General features: G+C 41.0%; 1 protein-coding gene across 1 annotated transcript in view; it reads right to left on the reverse strand.

Annotated features, from left to right (window-relative positions):
* Positions 1-4804: 4804 nt before the first annotated feature.
* ENPEP (glutamyl aminopeptidase) overlaps positions 4805-19252 on the reverse strand; it is a 33489-nt gene continuing 19041 nt past the window's right edge. The window contains exons 8-20 of the mRNA XM_035560333.1: positions 17367-17432; positions 15572-15637; positions 14477-14628; positions 10794-10873; positions 10313-10440; positions 10142-10197; positions 9194-9344; positions 8356-8429; positions 8145-8246; positions 7864-8034; positions 6245-6385; positions 5204-5282; positions 4805-4954 (exon numbers count right to left, since the gene is read on the reverse strand). Coding sequence (XP_035416226.1) covers positions 4805-4954; positions 5204-5282; positions 6245-6385; positions 7864-8034; positions 8145-8246; positions 8356-8429; positions 9194-9344; positions 10142-10197; positions 10313-10440; positions 10794-10873; positions 14477-14628; positions 15572-15637; positions 17367-17432 — 1416 coding nt within the window. The remainder of the gene's footprint in view (positions 4955-5203; positions 5283-6244; positions 6386-7863; positions 8035-8144; positions 8247-8355; positions 8430-9193; positions 9345-10141; positions 10198-10312; positions 10441-10793; positions 10874-14476; positions 14629-15571; positions 15638-17366; positions 17433-19252) is intronic.

Genomic DNA, 19252 nt, shown 5'->3' on the forward strand with positions numbered 1-19252 from the left:
GCAGAATGGGAAAGCTGCTGTGGCAGGACCTCATGATATGCAACTGGCTTTGCACTCCCTGGAAGAAAATATATCTGTAACTAGACTCTTGTTCACTGCAAGTTGTTTAAAAAAATTCAGAAGTGCTGGAAAGGATATTTAGAGGTCACCTGGCCATTTCATCCGTCTCCAAAGAAAAGCTAGCATTGATAATTTAAGCTAAAGCAAAGGTTGTACAGTGGATATCACACATACAACTCCACCATCTACTTAAAATTAAGGTTTAATTCTTATTAAAAATAAGAATCTTGTATCCCCAGCCTCCCTTTTGTAGAGTTAGACTCCAGTGCTCTCTCATGCTTGGATCTCTTCCTTTCCCTGTCTGCCTGCTTCTTGAGACCACCTGTACACATTGCTTCAGCATCATTAAACCACCAGCAAACAGACAGAAATCCCTGGACATCAGTGTGTGAAGAACAGAGGGTTGATATTGAAAAGATTTCTGTGTGTGAGAGATTACTGAAACAGCTAGTGAGTGCTACTTAAGAGCAGGGTCTCTCAGATACTGTGCCATGGTCTTGTTTCTCAGGATTTGTTCTTCGCTCACAGCTCTTTAGAATATACTCTGTGAAGCCAGAACCTCTCAGATTTATCTGAACCTAATACAGTTCAGGTGCTTTGATAAATAGATTTTTTTTTCCAGAGTGTACCTTGGAAATGCTCAGACACCTGGGCAGCTGTATGAGTCACTGCGGTACCTGTGAGCTGGAGAACACCTTAGTCTCATCTAGCTGTATGTTCCTGTACCAGTTTTCCACATACAGGCATACATTTAGGTGCTGTAAATGTGGGTGTGAAGTTGGAATACCTCCAGGTCAACTGCCTAAACACTAGGGAAAGCAAACACAGCCTTGTTTGACTAACTTTCATAATTGGATATGTATAACAACACAAGATGAAGTCTTAACCTGACAGCATAGTATTGCTGCTGATAGCAATGGGATGAGGCCCCGTGCTTCTGATCCCACTTGGCTGGGCTCTCCCGTGCCCTCTACAAGCTACTTTTCACCTTGAGCCCCCCAAACTGCTGGAAGATGCCGTTACCCAACATGATGGTAGCTAGGAGATGGCACTGGTCATTGCAGGATGACTGGAGGGCTACTTCCTAATCCTGTCCTGTTTCAACAGAGAGACATACCGTAGGTGTATGGTGGGTTTTATGTATGCATACTGTGTAGTGATCTTAACTGCTGTTTTAGAAACTGACTCAGCTGGGGAGTTGTAAACCCCTTGGCATTTGCATTGGTGCTATTCATTTTTTGTTTTCTTCTGTGCAGTAATGTGATGTTTTCAGTCCTTTCTTTACCTGAATCATCAAGATAAAGCATTTTCATGTACCTATCAAATTTACAGCCTCCCGGGGCACACAGGCTCAGGCTCTATAGGACACACAGCTGTGGCCGATATGAAAAAGATTTGTAGGGCTGGTGTAAGGCAACGCTACAACAGCCACAAATGGCCCCTCTTTAAGTCCACCACACTGCACTTTGGTTACTCAAAGCGTTTCTTTACCTCTCTGCATGCAATAGCCTTTGCTCCAGTACAACAGCAGCAGCAGAGCCTCCAAAGCTGTGCGGGTCTGAGGGGCCAGCCAGTTCTGCACTCCCTCACTTGGCTTTATCAGTGGAAATTCCTTCCTCGCTGATCGAATGACCAAGGGAAAATTATCTCTTTTTAAAAACAGTTCACATTTCTTTGGATTCAGTTTCAAATTGGCATTCTTAAGCTTATCACAGACCATTTGTAAATGCACTAGTTCCTGACCGAAAGATTTAGCATGTACCAGATTTGTTATCTGTCTAGGACAAACAGTCTGAAAGAGGCACATGCCATACAGTACATTCTCCATGAACTGTTTAGGGTAGCAAGAGCACTGCATAATCTAGAGAACATTATTTAAAATTGACAGAACCTTTATCGTGCTATAAAAGCAGCCTTCTTCTGGGGCTTTTGGGTTTACTTCCACATTCACCTACCTACTTAAGATCAATGCAGACATCCAACAAACCTTTCTGTAACATCAGAAGTACCCAAGCACTGGCCAAATGTCTCTCTGATCAAGTACCACTCAGGCACAAAAGCTGCACGTGGTCCTCCTGTCTTCCTGAGTGGGGCAGGACTGCAATGACAGGAGGCAATTTCTTGGTTCACTACTTTAAATCCCTTTCTCTCCTCCATGCACGCAGGGTCATGCGCCCAGTTCTTGCTCAGGCTTGTGCTTGGCTTCCTGCTCTCTCTTTGCCTTAGTGGTATTTTTCTGTTCTCTCTCTCTGATTGACCTTTTTGTTTTTTTCCACAACAGCAATGCACGGTACTACCGATATGTGCCTTGTCTTGAATAGTGCTGTGTCTGTGGGTTTGGGATGGAGGCTGATTTTGTTAGAGCTTTCGAGCACCGCAGCAAATCTTCGTGCCTTCTTGTGCTTTCCCTGTTGAAAGCCTACCACTGTAACTAACAAGGTAGACAAGTTTGAGCCCACTCCATGGTAGCAGCACCTACATATAACAAAGGTTAGAAATCTCTTAAAGTAACTGCTTAATCTTAGCCCATTCACACATTTCTTCCTACAGCAAATTGAAGCATAGGAACAGTTAAAGAATCAGTTCTTTCTGCCAGATTTCAGTGTCTTCTCTTAAAGGGAAAACTGCTGAGCTAGCTTCTTGAGCATCTTTGTGTCAGTTCTGCATTGTTCCACATGGTGGTCAGCAGGAGTTAAATACCTGTCACTAAAACAAACAGCACCTGCAGCCCAAGCAAAATTCTGTGCGCTGACCGTACGTACTACTGCCCAGTCACAGCACTACAACGTGCTGACAGCATTACAGTGTGGGGTGACCAAACCAGTCTGTGACCTTGACACCAAGAGAGGTGTTACTCATTTTCTGGGCTTCCAATTCACTCACTGAAAATGGAGAATGATGGAGGCGAACCCATACATCTCCTCCCGAGCAGGCAGCTGAACAAGGCCAGTCCCATGGCCTGATCTGCTGGTAGTTTTGCTTCACTCTCGCTGTCCTCTGTGTGTCAATCTGAAAATAAGAAAACCTGGCAGAAATTGCTTGGCCCTTTGCTGCCTCTTGGCCTTAAAGAGAAGCTGGTGCCTATAGCCAGTTGTTACCACTGTTAGTCAGCATCCTGTCATGTTTTGTTTGTGGGAGGCAAATGGCTGCTGACATCTTCCTTTGACAGGACGGCTGACTTGGTCACCAGATCAGTCTGGGCTTGTTGCAGCTATTTGGGTATCTAGGGAGAGGCCCAAAACTGTACCAGCCCTGAATCTCCTGGGGGAGTAGGGTAAAGTGTTTGTTTCCACCTGGGACTATATGTGCTTCTCTGGAGCCCCCTGTGCTGAACAGAAGCCCAAAGGCAGGCAGAGCTTGTACCCCAGCATTTCTGTACATCAGAGACACCTCTTCAGCATCTCCAGCTTTTCCTTTGAATAGCACTGCAGGCTAAAGGGAAGAGAAGTGCTTTTCCGTGCTTCTGTCATCCCATCTCACTGCAGTTTCCAGACAGCTGTGCCTCACCTCTCCCAGATCTACCTACAGGGAGATGCTTTGTGGCCCTGCTCCCAGGGCATTCACACAGGGACCAGCTCCAGCTGCTTCCCTTCTGCTGCTTCTTTCCACCCAGGAGACCAGGGAGAAGGCGGTGAGGATGGGGCTGATGCTCACATCTGCTGCCCGTACGGTGTCAAGACGCAGCTCAGAGGCAGGCAGAGTGGCCCCAGTGCCTTCCCCAGCATCGCAGTGGCAGAGGGACTGGGAACAGAGAGTTGTTTCTTTGTTGCCTGTGCTTCTGCTGTCTACTGATTTGCAGTCCTCTGCCTGACTTTGCCATTTTTTTAATTCCTCGTAAGAGGGAGTAGATGTTTTCCCCTTAAAAGTCGCTGAAGCTATATGTACCCCATAGCTGGGCTATGAAATGGCTGCTTTTCTATATGCCATGCAGTTTTCCCACTTTATTAGAAAGAGACTGAGACTTTCAGGTAGATTTTCTAAATTTTATTTTTCCGTAAGGAGACAGCAAGTACCATCTGTTTTTGTTTGCAGTAAAGGCTGCCACAAGTTATTTTGACAAGATTTAGAAATAAGACAAAAATAACTAAGACAACCCCTTCCCCAAGCTACAGAATCCCAACTAATAACATTGAAAAAGTAGCTGATAATATTGATCCCTTGTGTACCAGTAGTTAAACTTCAAAAATCAATGGAGATGGAAGCTTAACTGGCCTTTCTGTAGGATAAGAATGCAAAGCTAAATCCCAAATGTAGATTTTTTAAATGAATATAAATATAGGGGGCGATTTTCAGACAAAGTTTAAATCACTGCATAATTCCCTTTTCTCCAGAACAAAGCTCCCACAAGGTGCACATGGAAAGGAATCCCTGAGTGTAGTAGGTGTACTTCTGTATCAACCATGAAGTAGTTTTTCAGAGTGGTATATGGAAGGCCTGAGAGCCGCTTGATAAGCAAAGACCCCAATTCTGCCATCATTTCTGCCTTGAGTAACTTGAAATATTTGTCCTGTTTATTCAGGCAAATGAATCTCTCAAAATATAAAGCTATTCATGTGCACAAGCGCTGGCAGGATCCAGGATCAGCAGCTACACAAACATTGCTCTGGCAGTGGTCTCCTGAGTGGTTGCAGAAAAAATATTAGACCTTGGTCCCCTAAAGTACCTAGGTGAGAAATCCGCATTGCTAAATATCTCTGAGGATCTGCACGCCCAGAATGAGGGCCTGGTATTTTTAACTAAGACTTTAAGGGCCTTTCCATGACTCTAGCCATGCTCGTATCTCCTCCTTGTTATCTTTCAGCCACTGAATATTAGTCTTCACCTGCTCGATTGACTGACTCCTGGGTGATTCTCCTGCCCCAGCATTAGAATATTTCTCAAAGAAATTTTCCATCTGGAAAAGAGAGAGAGAAAGAATTGGCATGAAGCAGATAACACTGCCATTGGCAAGTAGGATTTTATGGGGACCAGATCTAGTGCAGTTGGGGGTGAGAACGATATTTAAGCTCAAGCTAGTAGCACTGGTAAAGCTTTACAATAATTCATACTGCTCTAGCTACTTAGGGAATAAAAAGTCCAGTTTTCTGACCAGTAGCTTTTAAAATGTGATGGCTTAGAACCAAGAGAAGTGCTGGCACCATACCTGCCAAAGCTGGAGTTCAGTGTTAAAGGTTTGGCTGATGGTTACTATTTGGCCAAGGTTTCTGTCATTTATAGTGAATCTAGGGAAAAAAATATAATAATAATAATAATAATGTTTGATGCAAAGCTGTTCAAAATAAAAGACAGAAGTAATTATCTGAAGCTTAAACTTCTAACAGCTCTATAATAAAACAGATGCACCCATATTTCAGCATTTTTGGAAACACATGAAAAATGGTACTCCTAGAGAATATCTATACTGTTCTCAAATAAGTCTACTAATTGAATGATTTCTTCTGGGGGATTATTATTATTTTAATTTATGGTTTATTGTCTCACATTGGAAATCGGGTGTTTCAAGACATTTTGGTCCTCCCAGGTCTATCTCCTGCTGTGGAATGAACTGCTTAGCGATACAAACACTGTCTGGTTCACAGCTCTAGGCTAGCAGGTGGGTTCTGTTTCTGTGCCCTCACCCAGCATTTAGATAGGGGAAGGAAGGAGAGGGAAGTCACTCCAACAGGGAGGAGCAAAACTAAGAGGTTTGTTATTACTTCCACTGTTCGTCTGTACCTCCTGCTGCTTGCTGTTACCACCAGGAGGGTTTTAATTCTAAAATTACTGCTCTGTACACTGTCTTCTCATTATGAAATCAATAGAAGGAAAACTACATCAGAGTGGAGACATGACTGACTACTGCAGAGCATTTCCATGCAAAAAGAAGAGATTTCTACATGCTTAGTGGTACTTTCTATACCTTTTCATCACCATTTATCGGTAATGGTCATTTAGGGAAAAAATGGTTTTTGAGTTAGCAGCCAAGTACTTTTTCACAGAAGGTGGCTATAATTGTGTTGGTTATGCTTTTGGTTTTCATTATGAAAAGAAGCTGAGCATAAGAACTGCTTGCTTTTACAGAAATGAAAGGAAACTCACAAACTTTGCCTTTCCAGAGAAAAGAGGAAGACAGTGATTATGGCTGTATAGTGACAACAGAGAAAGGCCTGTAGACCTAAACTGCTCCATGAGATCATTAGCGTACCTGTCAACTAAGTATTGCCAGTTAAGCCGAATCCAGTCCCAGGCCATTGTTTTCCCATAGGTGTTATAGGAGATGTATCTCAGGACTGTGAACACATCTTGGCTTTTGATGAAGTTGGTGTCGTAAATGTATTTCAGATACCTAAAGGAAATCCCATAAGAATCAGTGTCTTTCATGGTTGTTACCAGGGAAAGCAAATAATAAGTTAATGCTTTCAATGCAGACTTAACTGATGTCAAAGAGAAATAATACAGTGCTAATGCCTATGTTTCTCAAGCATTTGCCACCACAATTTACAGTCATTTCCAAGCAGGAATATTATTTTTGTTGAAAGCATTTTAATGGTGAAGTACACCAATCTGAAACATAACTACCTGTTGAAAATTGTATTAAGAGATCATAGAGTATTGAAAGTAACCTGGACAGTTGAGCATCTCTTTAGAAAAGAAGTAGAGTTCATGCCTTTAAGTTACTTGAAAATAGCCCAATTTTTTCTTTTTTCGTGAATACAGTTTTGATGGCTTCAGAGGGGGGATCCCTCAGCATGCACGTGTGCAGGGCAATGAGGAGCATGGTCATGGCTTCTCAGCAGCAGAGCCTTTGGCTGTCATGTGTTGGGATCATGTTTTGTCTCTTTTTTTCCTATATGCAGGTGCCAGGAACAATTTATCAAACCGTTTGCTCTTTTTCCCTCCCTTGGTATTTTAATAATAAAATAAGAGGCAAATTTTCCCTGCTTTAGGAGGGATTCTTTATTTTTTGCAAATTTAGGTTGATCTAGATAATTAATTCATGCCTTCATCATGTCAGTGATTACTTATTGAATGACTTTAGGTTATGGCTCTTGTGGCCACAAGAATTTATGAATACAGCTGCCTCCTACCACTATTTTAATTACTCTAACTCTTCTATTTACTCTTCCTGAACCTCCTGTACTTCCTTGTTTCATCTTGTCTAAACTTGGGTCTCATTCACGCAGAGACTGCTCCTTTTTATGATATTTAGACAGAGCTCCAGCAAAGTGGTGTATGGTCCCAGTGAAGATGTTTGCCTGCGGCTCTGCTCTGTGGTACAACTGCACACAAAGGTATCCGATAAGCTTAAAGAAATTGGTGTGGCCATGCAGAGTCACAGCCAGGGGAGGTGCTCGCCCAGTCTGACAGCTGTACCAGCCTGGCACAGCAATCAGGTTCCCCATCAGTGCATCAGTACCCTTTGCTTTTGAGTCCCTTTCCTGGTCTGGGATGAACAGTGCTCTGTAAGTCTTGCTTCCCTTTCCTGATTATAGAAGAAATGTAGAAGAATATTTTTCTCCTGCTGCCTAACTATTAGGCAGCTAAAATTACACAGGATGAAGGCACTGCTGGAAAAGCTGAAGGCTGTTGATCACATGCAGAAACAACTACATGTTCGACATCTTTCCACTAAAGGAGCAAGGCTTTTTTTCTACTATGGTACAATCTCGGAGGCGGGTGTTAGATAACTGTGCTTTAAAATGTGTTGCATTCCTCATGCTGTAATCTGACAAAATGACAGCACAGGAGAGAGGAGAGGTGAATGAGCAAACAGTGAATAGTTGTGTCTCAAGGGAAAGAATAATCTTTGTGTATGTAAATCACCTGTCCAAAAGGCTGATGTTATTCACTGACGCCAGGCCATACAGCAGTTTTTCTTTTTCTTGTGCTAATGAAGTTTCCTGGTACATCTTGAACATGTAATTCCACGATGACTCATTGCCGGAGTTCTGCATCCCATAGCGATATACCAGGAGTCGGAGATTTACAGCAATGCTAGCATAAAGAAAAAAGCACTTTAATATTCTTCCCCCTTTCCTGCTTGAGATCTGTGACCACGTCACAGGCAGTGTTATTCACCAGGCACAAAAATCATGAGCTCTCACGTTTTTCCTTGTAGCCATTGCTCAAATTGCTGAGAAGCATTGCTCAGAGACTCTGGGTCATTCATGCTGCAAGCAAAGTCGAGAACAGATGCACGAAGAAGCCTTTAAAAGAAAGAGAAGGGAAGAGAGAGAGAAATATTCCTTCTGCTTAGCATTCTTTGAAACCATCAATAATATCATAAAAGAAAGAAAGAAAGAAAGATTGTTCAACCTGTCCAAATGGTCTCCAGAATCACTCCAGCCCAGTTTATTCACAATGGGTTTTACCAGATGGCGAAAATATTCCTGAAGTAGAAACAGGGTTTGGTTATTTGTATAGATTTCATTAAAGAACAATGTATTTATCTTTATAGGTTATTCTCATTTATTTTCCGAGAACTAGCATCTCTTAAACAAAAAGTAATACAAACACACACACACAATCTTTCCAGATCACCACAGCATGTCAGATGTGAACATGCTCACACACTCTTGCTTGTAGGACTGAAGGGCAAAGTCAGTCAGAACGGCAGAGTCTGCTTCTCTCGAGCTTTGCCCATGCTCTATAATGAAAACCAAGGTATAGCAAAGGCACACTGCCATAACATTCTTTCCAGGGGTAATCCTGAATTCAGGACACAGTTATTTTAGTGACCATTAAATCATGTTCAGCTTCAGGTCAACTATCAAACCTTCTGACTGACAAGTTGAGATGTAGCCGTTCTTCATGTTGAGGATGTGTCAGAGATCTTGTTGCCCAATACATCCTTATTTAGTGGATGCCGAGCAGCCTTCAGAAACAAATGACTGTATTGTGGCTTATGGTGATGGATTATAAGAATAAATAGGCATAATTTCTTTCCTTCAAGTACATAGACTTGAATTGATCCAGGTAATTCAGAGATTGGTACTAAGCAGCTTTCAGCACTTTTTTGAGTACAGTAACAAAAAGTAAATCCTGATAGCTCAGCAACACTGAAAATCACTTGAACCTCAATATTATTGCCATTACAGATACTGAACTGTCAGATCCAGTAGTGCCATGCAGGAATGTATTTTTGCTTCATCACCTGAAACAGGGGATAGAGATCTGTATCGTCTTCAAGCATATCTGCGATGTAAGTTACAGATGATATAACTCTATGCCAAGGTAAATAGTCTGCTTCATTTGTTAAGTATTTTGTGAGCTCCAGAGGAACAGAGTAACTCACAAGTCCAGCTCTGAGGAAGGAGAAAACATAACTTCTGTTATTTTAATGAATTTGGAGAACTCGCTTGTTTAAAGATACTAGAAGGCTACTCACTTTAGAAGGTCCAAAATAATAAATTTTGACAGGGGGAAACAGTCTGGTATGTAATGTGGGACGCATTTTCCAAAGAGATCACTGAGGACCACTGTTGGCCAATGCCTAACTGCAGGAGCTCTCACTGTAATGAGAAGCTGCCCATGTTGTGCAGCAGCCCAGTGCACCCACAAGTGGGCAGCCCTCAACCTAGTATATTAAATCGTGTCCCACAACAGAAATGGCTAGTTCTGGAGATATGCTGAAAGGCTGAAGAGCTTCAGACTTACGGGCTATTACAGAGTTCACCTAAAGTTTATCTGCGTCAGCATGGCTGAGAGCAAGAGCTAGAAGTATCTAAGCAAGTTTCTAAACAAGATAGCTAGGTGGGAACTTCCTAATGCCATGCTGTGCCTTGTAGGCATACCTCTGATTTTCTGGACACCTGGCTTCTTCTGGAGTGCTTCTATTGTTGCTTCCTACATGGCAAAAGCACCCCTTTCTAAGAACTCCTCCTTTTTCTTCCACTGAGCAGGGAGGGAGCATTTCTCTTGACTATGTTAGTACTGCAAGTTACCAATGCATACTTGTATTTGTTCTTTGAAAGGACAATATAAGTAAAAAAAAATAAATTGTAAAAAATTCAGAATTTTTCTTTCAATCACCTGAGTTAATTCTAAGAGGCAATGGAAAGTGAAAAACCTGCGTTGAAGTCTCTGCAGGGAATTAGTTTACCTTGCTAAAGAAAAGGCATCATCCAAAATCCCTGCACGGTCAGCAGTTGATAAATTCTGTATGAAAAGAGGAAGAGGGTGATCAAGAATGTATAGATTATTTGCAGATACAAACTGTCTGTACAGACTTCTGTAAGACACCAACCAGACAAGTTAATGTTACAACACTCACTCCGTGGCCGTTGAGCAGTAGAGTGCTTAACTTGGTCCAGGTTTGATTATCATAATTCACACGATAAAATCCAATGTGGTCTGGATTCACGTTCACAAAAGAATCGGGAGATGATGTTATTGTAATTCCTGCAAAACAAACCAACAGTGATCAGTTTGTGCGTCTTATACGACATAGAACTTAGTGGAGATGTCTTGGCTCCAAAAGTAGTATTTGGTTTTAATGAACATCAAAAAAAGATCCAAACCTCAATTATAATTATTATATTTATAATTATTGTTATTATAAATGGCTGTGAGGAACAATGAGTTATTATAGACATTAATGGATACCAGCACTTGTGCTAGAATAGTGAATTGTGGTAATTACTTGGGGCTAGCTAGTTTTTAAATTTAAAATGGAGACCTCTGTGATTAGGCTGAAGATTGACATTGAAAAGCTTTATCAGTGCGTTGCTAGTAAAAGAGTAGGGGAAGTTTACCTGCAGAATCTGATGTGTTGTACAAAGTATAATTCATTGAATTCCCCAGTCCCCATTTCACTGGTATATTCCATTTGTAACTGAAATTATTTAAAGAGAAAGAGAATCAAATGACATTTGAAATCAAATGCTAAAAATAAAATTCCAGTGTATGTTTCTAACGGGCTTAATGTGTACACCGTGTTTTATGAAGCCAACTGTGTATTTATGCATGTATAAATATACCAAATACCCCTTGTAAACCCCCCCTGCTTTTTTTTATTTTTTTGATTGTGTCTAACGTATGACAGCTGCACGATCTGCCAGATTCTCTCTCTCTCTTTTTTTTTTTTTTTTTTTAATCAATGGAACTGCTAGGGCAGTTCAGAATACATCATTCATCACCTCTTGGTAACAGTGCTGGGGCGAGTAATTACCTGTAATCAGAGAGAGATTGTGTGGATGAATTTCTGGTGTACTCTGCTGTGTAACTAATTATCATAACTCTGGAACACGCAGCTTTAAGTAGTATCTTTATGTCATATCAGATAATAATCTAGCAGGGCACACACCAGTTAATTTAGTAAAAGATGATTATATGTGGATGGTTCATGTCAGTGTTAATATGGCTAGGGCTTTCTGCAGACACCAGATAACCTTTATAATGCTCACTTGAAACAAGTGTTTAAGTGTTATTAAACCCTTTCTACAGATGGGAAAACTGAAAGAGCTTAAGCAACCACTGCTGTACAGTCAGTAAGACCTCTTTCCATTTCCACCCTCTTCTCCTTCTCTGAGACAACCATAATTCCTTGACTGTAAAGCACTGAGGGCCAAGCGTGACCTTACCTCTTGCTCCTCAATTCCACAAATACCCCCAGTGGCCAAGTGCAGGCTTCTCAGCCTGGGCTATGCCGTGTCCAAGCTGAGTGAGGACAGCCCAACGCTTAGACATTTGGGCTGTAAGCACAGCCTGATCAAGAGTATGACTGGACAGTCAGAGAAGTAGGAGAGCAGAGCAAGCCATGGGCACACCTGCACTGACACCTACATAGGGCTGCTAAAATTAATAAGCTATTTTGTTCCATGTTAGAACATTACAGTCCATCCCAAGGAGATATTTATTCCATCTGAAGTGCCCTGCTGACAAGTGCTACAGGAAAACGTGAGCCTTCTTTACAGCCCTGGATTAAGTGAATGGTCATTAAGTTCTAGGAAATACCAAAATGAGGGTTATGGCATCTCCTGCTGCCTCCAGGAAGAAACATCAGCTATTGTTTTGTATCTTCTAAACAAAAACATTTTAACAGATTTATACACTTTGAGTTTTTACTAGTACTCTTATGGAGCTTACTGCTGTGGAATTTTGAAAGGTTATTGTTTGGCCAGAAGCCTCAGTATTGTGTTTCCTCAGGAGAAAGCCCATAAAAGACATTTAAAAGAAAAAAAAAGAAAAAGAAAAAGAAAAAGAAAAAGAAAAAGAAAAAGAAAAAGAAAAAGAAAAAGAAAAAGAAAAAGAAAAAGAAAAAGAAAAAGAAAAAGAAAAAGAAAAAGAAAAAGAAAAAGAAAAAGAAAAAGAAAAAGAAAAAGAAAAAGAAAAAGAAAAAGAAAAAGAAAAAGAAAAAGAAAAAGAAAAAAAAGGCTTGGAAATGCATTTAGTAGTGGGAATTTTATTTAGTTTTCTTTGCATGTTCTTGAGATTACATGCATAAATACTTTTCCTGAGCATCAGATACAATAGCTATGTCCTCTTAACTGTGCACATTGAGGACGTATGCTGCAGCTACATATTTGCCCAGCAGCACTGTTGTAAGAGCACAAGCTTTCAAACTTCTATTTCTTTTGAGTGCCAGCATGCAGAAGAGGACTCTTTCAAGCCAAACAAACTTGAAACAAGCAGGCGTCTTATGATACCATCCCTGCAGGGTTCAGAGAATAAAGCATATACAAGACTTGGACTCTTCACTGCTTAAATCAAAACCCTGCATCCAGATGTGAAGTGGGCCAGCCTCATCTGGGGTAGGATCTCTTTAAAACCTTTCTCACTCTCATCTCCACGGGTTGAAGGAGGAGGTAATGACTTTCAATGGACTTTTAGGCAAGGGAGTAAGTCTGTCCCAGGATAGATAATATCAGCATAATGATATGTATTATTACTGCATTTTGTTTCTAAGTCATTTATAAAAACTACATATTGAGAATCAAATTTCCCTATTGCTTTAGAAATGGCAGGCGCAGTGCACAGCTCAGGTTCTTGACAGGTTAAAGTAGGAACCATGCTGGGATTTCTTCTCAAAAAATAACAAATGACAAGGTACTGTAAATCTTGAAGTCAGGCAAAAGTCAGATTCCTGAGTCTGCTATCTCAGAGCATAGTGCAATAAGTCAAGATTTTTAACACAGAGAGGTAATTTTTGCTTGAATAGTCTGTAACATCAGTCTTCATCTGGCACAGGGCTGGAGTTTTCAGCTAGTGGTGCTTCAAAACCAGCAAACTTTTGTGCTTGTGTTGGGAGAAGTACAACATCGCAAATGCTTGGTTAATAATCTCATCCCGACTCTTTTGATACCTATCCAAAACTGCCAATGCCATGGGTCTTCCCATTGCTCAAGTGTTTTCTTTTAAAGCAGAAACACAGCTGTTTCTTTGCTTTCTCATTGTTCTTGCTCTTTGTATTAAAATAACTAGTAAAAGCTAGTGGGAAATGCATTTGGGTTAACTTGGCTCCTGTTCATACATGCAATTTTTACTGGTTTAGTTGTACGGGGCTAGTTCAAGGAATGAGCAAGACTTTCCTAATATGGGGTAATTTGAATCTTTTTCACTGAAGCATTAGCAAAGTTGCATTGCCTCAAAATTGAGGCTGGCTAAGAATATACACAACGGCAGCTTGGAACAGTAACTCAGTTGGTTAACGCTATGGTGTAGCAGAGTCATTTTTCCACGCTGTTCCACCACCCCACAGGCAGGGTTCGTCTCCCTTTAAGCTGGTCATCTGGTAATTAACAAATATGCTTCTCTTCAGTATCCCAGCTGTCTTGAAGAGGGTAGATGTATATCTACAGCTGGTTGTCTGGACACATTAAGTTTGAGAAGGCTATTTTTGACTATTGTTTGTATGGTTAAAATTAAACAATACCACCCTGAGCTAAACAGGAGAAAAAAAAAACAGCTCTTGATGAGGTTTCATATCATTTATACATGACCAGCTATTTCACAGTAATTCATGTTTTTAAGAGATGTAGAGAAGACCCTGTACTGTGATATATTGTACATCCTCTGCCATACAGGAAAAGGAATAAGCTTTCATGGTCTAAGATACCTGGATCATGGTATCTGGTTTCTGGGCAAAGACAATTTTGTGCCATTTTTCTTTGTTCTGGCAGACAGTAATTTGTAGTTGTTCAGCAGATGTCTTGCAGTCATCTGAGCTGTCCATGCATGGGACTGAGATCTTGTGAGAGACCCTGTCCAGTTTCACTCTGCTGTGTTTGAGAATGAAGCCCTGAGTAAAGGTCTGATGTCATGCTAAATTTGAAATATTTGCATCTAAATTCCTGTTAGTTTCTTTTAAAAACAAGCTCTGAGAGTAAGCTTACCAATAATGGGTATTAAACTGCCTACTTTCACATCAGTAAGAGAGGGTATGTACCTCTACAGTATTTCTACCTGGTTTGGACAGACATTTACAGTAGGCTCTTACCCGAGATCAGAGGGAGGAGAAGCAGCATCTGCACTGGGATCCAAGAGAAAACGTTTCTGGCTGAATACTGAATTACTTCCCATCTCCAGTACAGGGTAGCCCATCTGCCTAGTCCATGTGTCCATGACTTCGCTCACAGATTTATTACTGGCCTGTGAATGGTGGGAGAAGGTTGCAGTGAAAAAACAAACTCAGGCCAAAGAGGAAAAACAACAACAACAACAAAATCTCTGAAAGAAGGAATGATCTAGAAACTTGAACACAGCCAGAGGAGATGAGAAGTACATGGAAAGGAGACTAGCTAGTAACGCAGACAAGAAATACTGAGTGTCTTTTGAGGCCCCTTGCACACTCTTAGTCTCTCATTTTTTTTCTGAGGAAGGAACAGAAGAGGACAGAAAGGATATAAAGAGCCTTTTCTTCAAAGCCAGAAGATACCTTGCAGCATTTTGAGTGTGAAGGAGGAGACATTATTATCACCAGCAGCTACACTAATATCAAATTTGATCCCTACTGTGGAGCACAAACTTCTACACTAGAGGCAGGAGCTGGAGAAAGCTGCCACTGAGATAGATAGAAAGGAAAAGTCCAGACCAAAAAAATAAATAAATAAATAAATAAAAATGGAAAGAGCAGAGAGTGATGGCACAGAGAATGACCCAGCTGGGACTCAGAAGCTGGAGATGGAGACAAGCACCAAAACTTCTTGGTAATGGATACTGTTGAGAGCTTTCAAACTGATGACTCTTGTTAGAGATGAAGGAGAATATGGGGTGTAAGTGTGTGGTGAATGTGGAGTGTTTTCACCCATCAAATGAGTTTGGACTGGAGGGGAGATGCTACAGAAGCAGTCAATTTGTTAACAAGGCCTTCTTTCTTTTTTCTTACTCCACTCCTCATACTCTTCTGCCAAAACTGAAGAAATAATATATACTTGCTAGAAATGAGTTGTGTTGGAATACACTGGGATGCTGCCTAGCTTATGATCTCTCATTGACAGAAGAGCTACAGAATACAAAAAGGTTGGGAAATTGAAATCAGCAGGGTGAGATCTGAGGCTTGTATTAGTGAGGGTTTGATTGCCGCAAAACATACCGTTTCCAGAGCTTCCCAAAAATGCTGTGTCTTGGCATTCTGGAAATGGTGGTTCTTCAAATATGCCTAAAGAGAGATAGAAGACTGTGAAAATACTATCAGCTCTTTTACTTCTCCTATGAAAACAATACACACATTCAAATAGGATCAGTTGTACAGAATATCTGTGGGGGTAGTGTGTTGAACCTGGAGGGACTTTGAGTTACTGATACAGTGGTGTATTTCTCTGTCTTTACTGGCAACATTCACCACACAGGGTTCCTGTGGGATATGCTACAAATATATTAGGCTGTTCTAAAAATAAATAAATAAATAAATAAAAATCTGTTGTCTTAATTTCTTAAGTACAGGAGACAGCCAGTTGCTTTAAGCAATCCTTGTAGCTTTGCATATGCTGAAAACATGGAGAAGTTCCTCAGAGAAATACTGAAAAGGTCATTCCGTTGAATAAAAAGTATTTCCTAGTGATAATGTTGTAGGTGGGAAAGTATTGAAATGTTTTTAATCACTCATAATATGGTATGATTGGTTTTTACACACACAGACATAAATACATCAATTTCCCAGGAGACAAATTCAATTCTTATGAACTATTGTTTTAAATACGTCCACCTCAAAGAAAAAAACAGCAAAGACCAAAGTGTCATCAGGGAAGATAAAGTTGCTCACTGAAGAGATATTTCTGGCTCTGTGCAAAAAGCTCCCCAGCACATCCGCCCTGTGTTACCGTGGGAGGTTAAATGGATCCATATTCATCTGATAAAGCTCCTTTGCCTTCCAATGTATCCTGTAATGCTACAAGCCAGCAAGTTCCAGTGTGACTCACTAGTATGAAATATATTTGTACTTGAAGAGTTCTTTGTGTTTTATTTGAATGGACACCAGTGTATTTATTCTGTTGCAAATTTCTGTCTAACGAAAGAGGCTGTTAGGAGGAGGCAGCTATTTCAGGTTTCACGATCTGTGGACTCAGAGTGGTAGCAGGACAGGCTGGTCACCTCTAAGCTGTGATTATAATGTCCGTTACGAGGAATAACAGTATTTGGGTAAGTGTCTGCCCATCCTAAACACTGTTCCTGTCCTTAGCCTTACCTGCCTGTCGTTAAGTGTGCTTTCCTACCCTGTTAACTGGATTCTGCTGAGGTTTAGTCAGTAGATGGTGCTGTTTGTCTCACTGTTAGCCAAAGCTACCTGCTTTTGTGTTCTTGAAAGCTCTGAGTAAAGAGGAAGTATTTGTCTTTTGTGGACAAGGTGGCTGCATTTTCCCATACTGTAGAACTGTCCTAACTGAATATATGAAAGGAAAAAATACAAGGAAAATATAACTTTCCTGTAGTGGCCAAAAAAGTGCTTTCTAGAAGGGGAGAAGCTAAGAGCAAATTTGATAAACCTGCACTGTAACTTTTCAGGGGAATTCAGAGGAAGAGTCTCCCTGCATATTGGGCTTGGGTGGATTGGGAGGCTATGGCCATATGAAACTGCAAAGACATGCTTTACAGATGAGTGAGGGGATCCTAGCTGACAGCAGGACAAACAGCGGGGTTGAGGAAATTTCTCTACTATCGGCTGTCATGAATTTAGGACCTCACTGATGGGCTGTCAAATCTTCCTGCAGTTCACATTCCCGTTCTGTGGGAGTGTGGAGCGTCCCCTTGGCATTGTCCACTCAGTACTGAAATGAGTTGTATTTCTGCTACTGATAGAGAGTCTCTGGTATTGACTTTTTGCACAATGGCTTTGTTGTTGCCACCTGAGGAAGGGCTGCCTTTCTGGTGTGTTTTGGTGCCACTCGTACCTGACACCCTTTCTGGAAGAGGTCCGGCGTAATCCAGTCTTGAAGCATCCTGAGAATCGATGCACCCTGAGGACAAAGGGAAAGGGAAGAAGGTCATTCCACGCTACTCTAACGCTGTATTCCCATTCACCTAGAAAGCAACATGTGAACGAATGTTTTATAACACCAAAGCAGAAACCATCCATCTGACTAAGGAAGTGGTTTTTCTAACTCCTTCCCGGCACTGCATGCCTGCCTGCCTGCCCAAACCTGGAGATTAATTCTGCATGTGAGGGCTGGTCTTTTGTGGAGATCAGATGCCCACCCCTGAGCCTTGCAGCTGGGGGTAACTGTCCCACTCCTCTGCCACTTTGTACAAGCAGGGCTCCCTGTTTCACTTGCAACAGAACAGGAGAGAGGGCATCTGGGGAACCAGCCCCATCCAGCCTGAGCAAGGAAGAGAACTCTGCAGAGTGCCCAGCAGGTAGGGAACTCCTAAAATGCTGCAAGTCTGGGGCACCACTTGTTGGGGATGCCAGCTCCAGATTCAGAATGAGCTTTGCTTAGGACCAGTGTAAGAGCTTTTGTCTCTGAAACAGGGTAGAAATGGGATCGGAGAAGTGACTTATTTGGGTCAAGGAAATAAAACAATTACAACCTTGAAAGAAGAAAGAAACAAAGGGAATACAGGAGAGTGAAGCAAACAGACATGTGGGACAAAGAACAGTATAGGCACAAAATGAGGAAAAACAGAATCAATGCAAACCAATTCTAAAATGCAAAATATGATCTTAAGATTAGTATGTTTTCATTTTCCCAACTAAATCAAAGGGCAGCTGAAAGCCTAATGCTATGAATGGTTTAAAAATCCAGTTGTCCCAGGAAAAAAAGAATGTTATCTGCGTTCTTAGTAAATCCTGTCTCCTCCGTTTGTGTGTCTGAGAATAAAAACTTGGCTGCACGAGAACAGGATAGTAACTGAACAGATATGCTTCAGACTGCTTTCCAAACTATTGTTGCAGAGTCAAGCTGGTCAGCAGATGACTTTTCTGATACAGTAATTTAATGTGTTTGCCATGAAATATGTTCAAGAAATGATTGAGTAGAACTTAGAACAGATATCCATTAGTGGTTATCAAACAGCTGCTAATGATTAATAGTGATCATAAGGCCACATTTATGCATTGTGATATCTCAGTTCCTCAGCTTTATCTTTCAGCCACTTCTTATCTGATACCACCTCTCATAGACCATCCCCTCTCATTTATATTAAACATAAGAGTAGAACTGTGCACTTTTGCAAGCATTTAGGGGCAGCAGAGATTTCCTTTCTGCAATATATAGTTAATTCCTGCATCTTAATACAACTGCTTTTCAGTCTCTTTGACCACTGTGCGTCCTCTGAAGTTAATGACTGAGTGCTTTTGAGAAAAACTCATGCTAACAAAATCACTAGTTATAGGAACCCGGTGTTTTCATAACTTTCCTTTCTTTCAAATATTTGGGAAGGTTCAAGAGAGCAACCTTGATTTGAATAGCTGACCTCATCTCATTGTGATGTCTTTACTTATTACCGAGATGTATTAAGTGCCAAGTATATGACAAGACTGTACGTGGTGGAAATGTGCAGCTTTTAAGCTTAACCTTCTCTAGTTCCAAAAATGCAGAAATCTTAAGAGCAAATTTCTATCAGAACTGCTAAGTAGCTGTTTTCCAAAAAGGTAATCAATGCTTGAACTCCAAGGACAAAAAAATCTCATTTTAACACAATCTTTCAAATTAAGGGAGATGGTTAAACTGGAAAGGTGAAGTGCAATTTCTTTTAAAGTGTGGATTATGTATATTAATTGTGTATTCACCAGCTCTACTCTAGTACAGCTTTCCTACATTCCTAGTAGGAACGTTTC

This window comes from Cygnus atratus, chromosome 4, assembly GCF_013377495.2.
Source record: "Cygnus atratus isolate AKBS03 ecotype Queensland, Australia chromosome 4, CAtr_DNAZoo_HiC_assembly, whole genome shotgun sequence".
In the NCBI taxonomy this organism is placed as follows: Eukaryota; Metazoa; Chordata; class Aves; order Anseriformes; family Anatidae; genus Cygnus; species Cygnus atratus.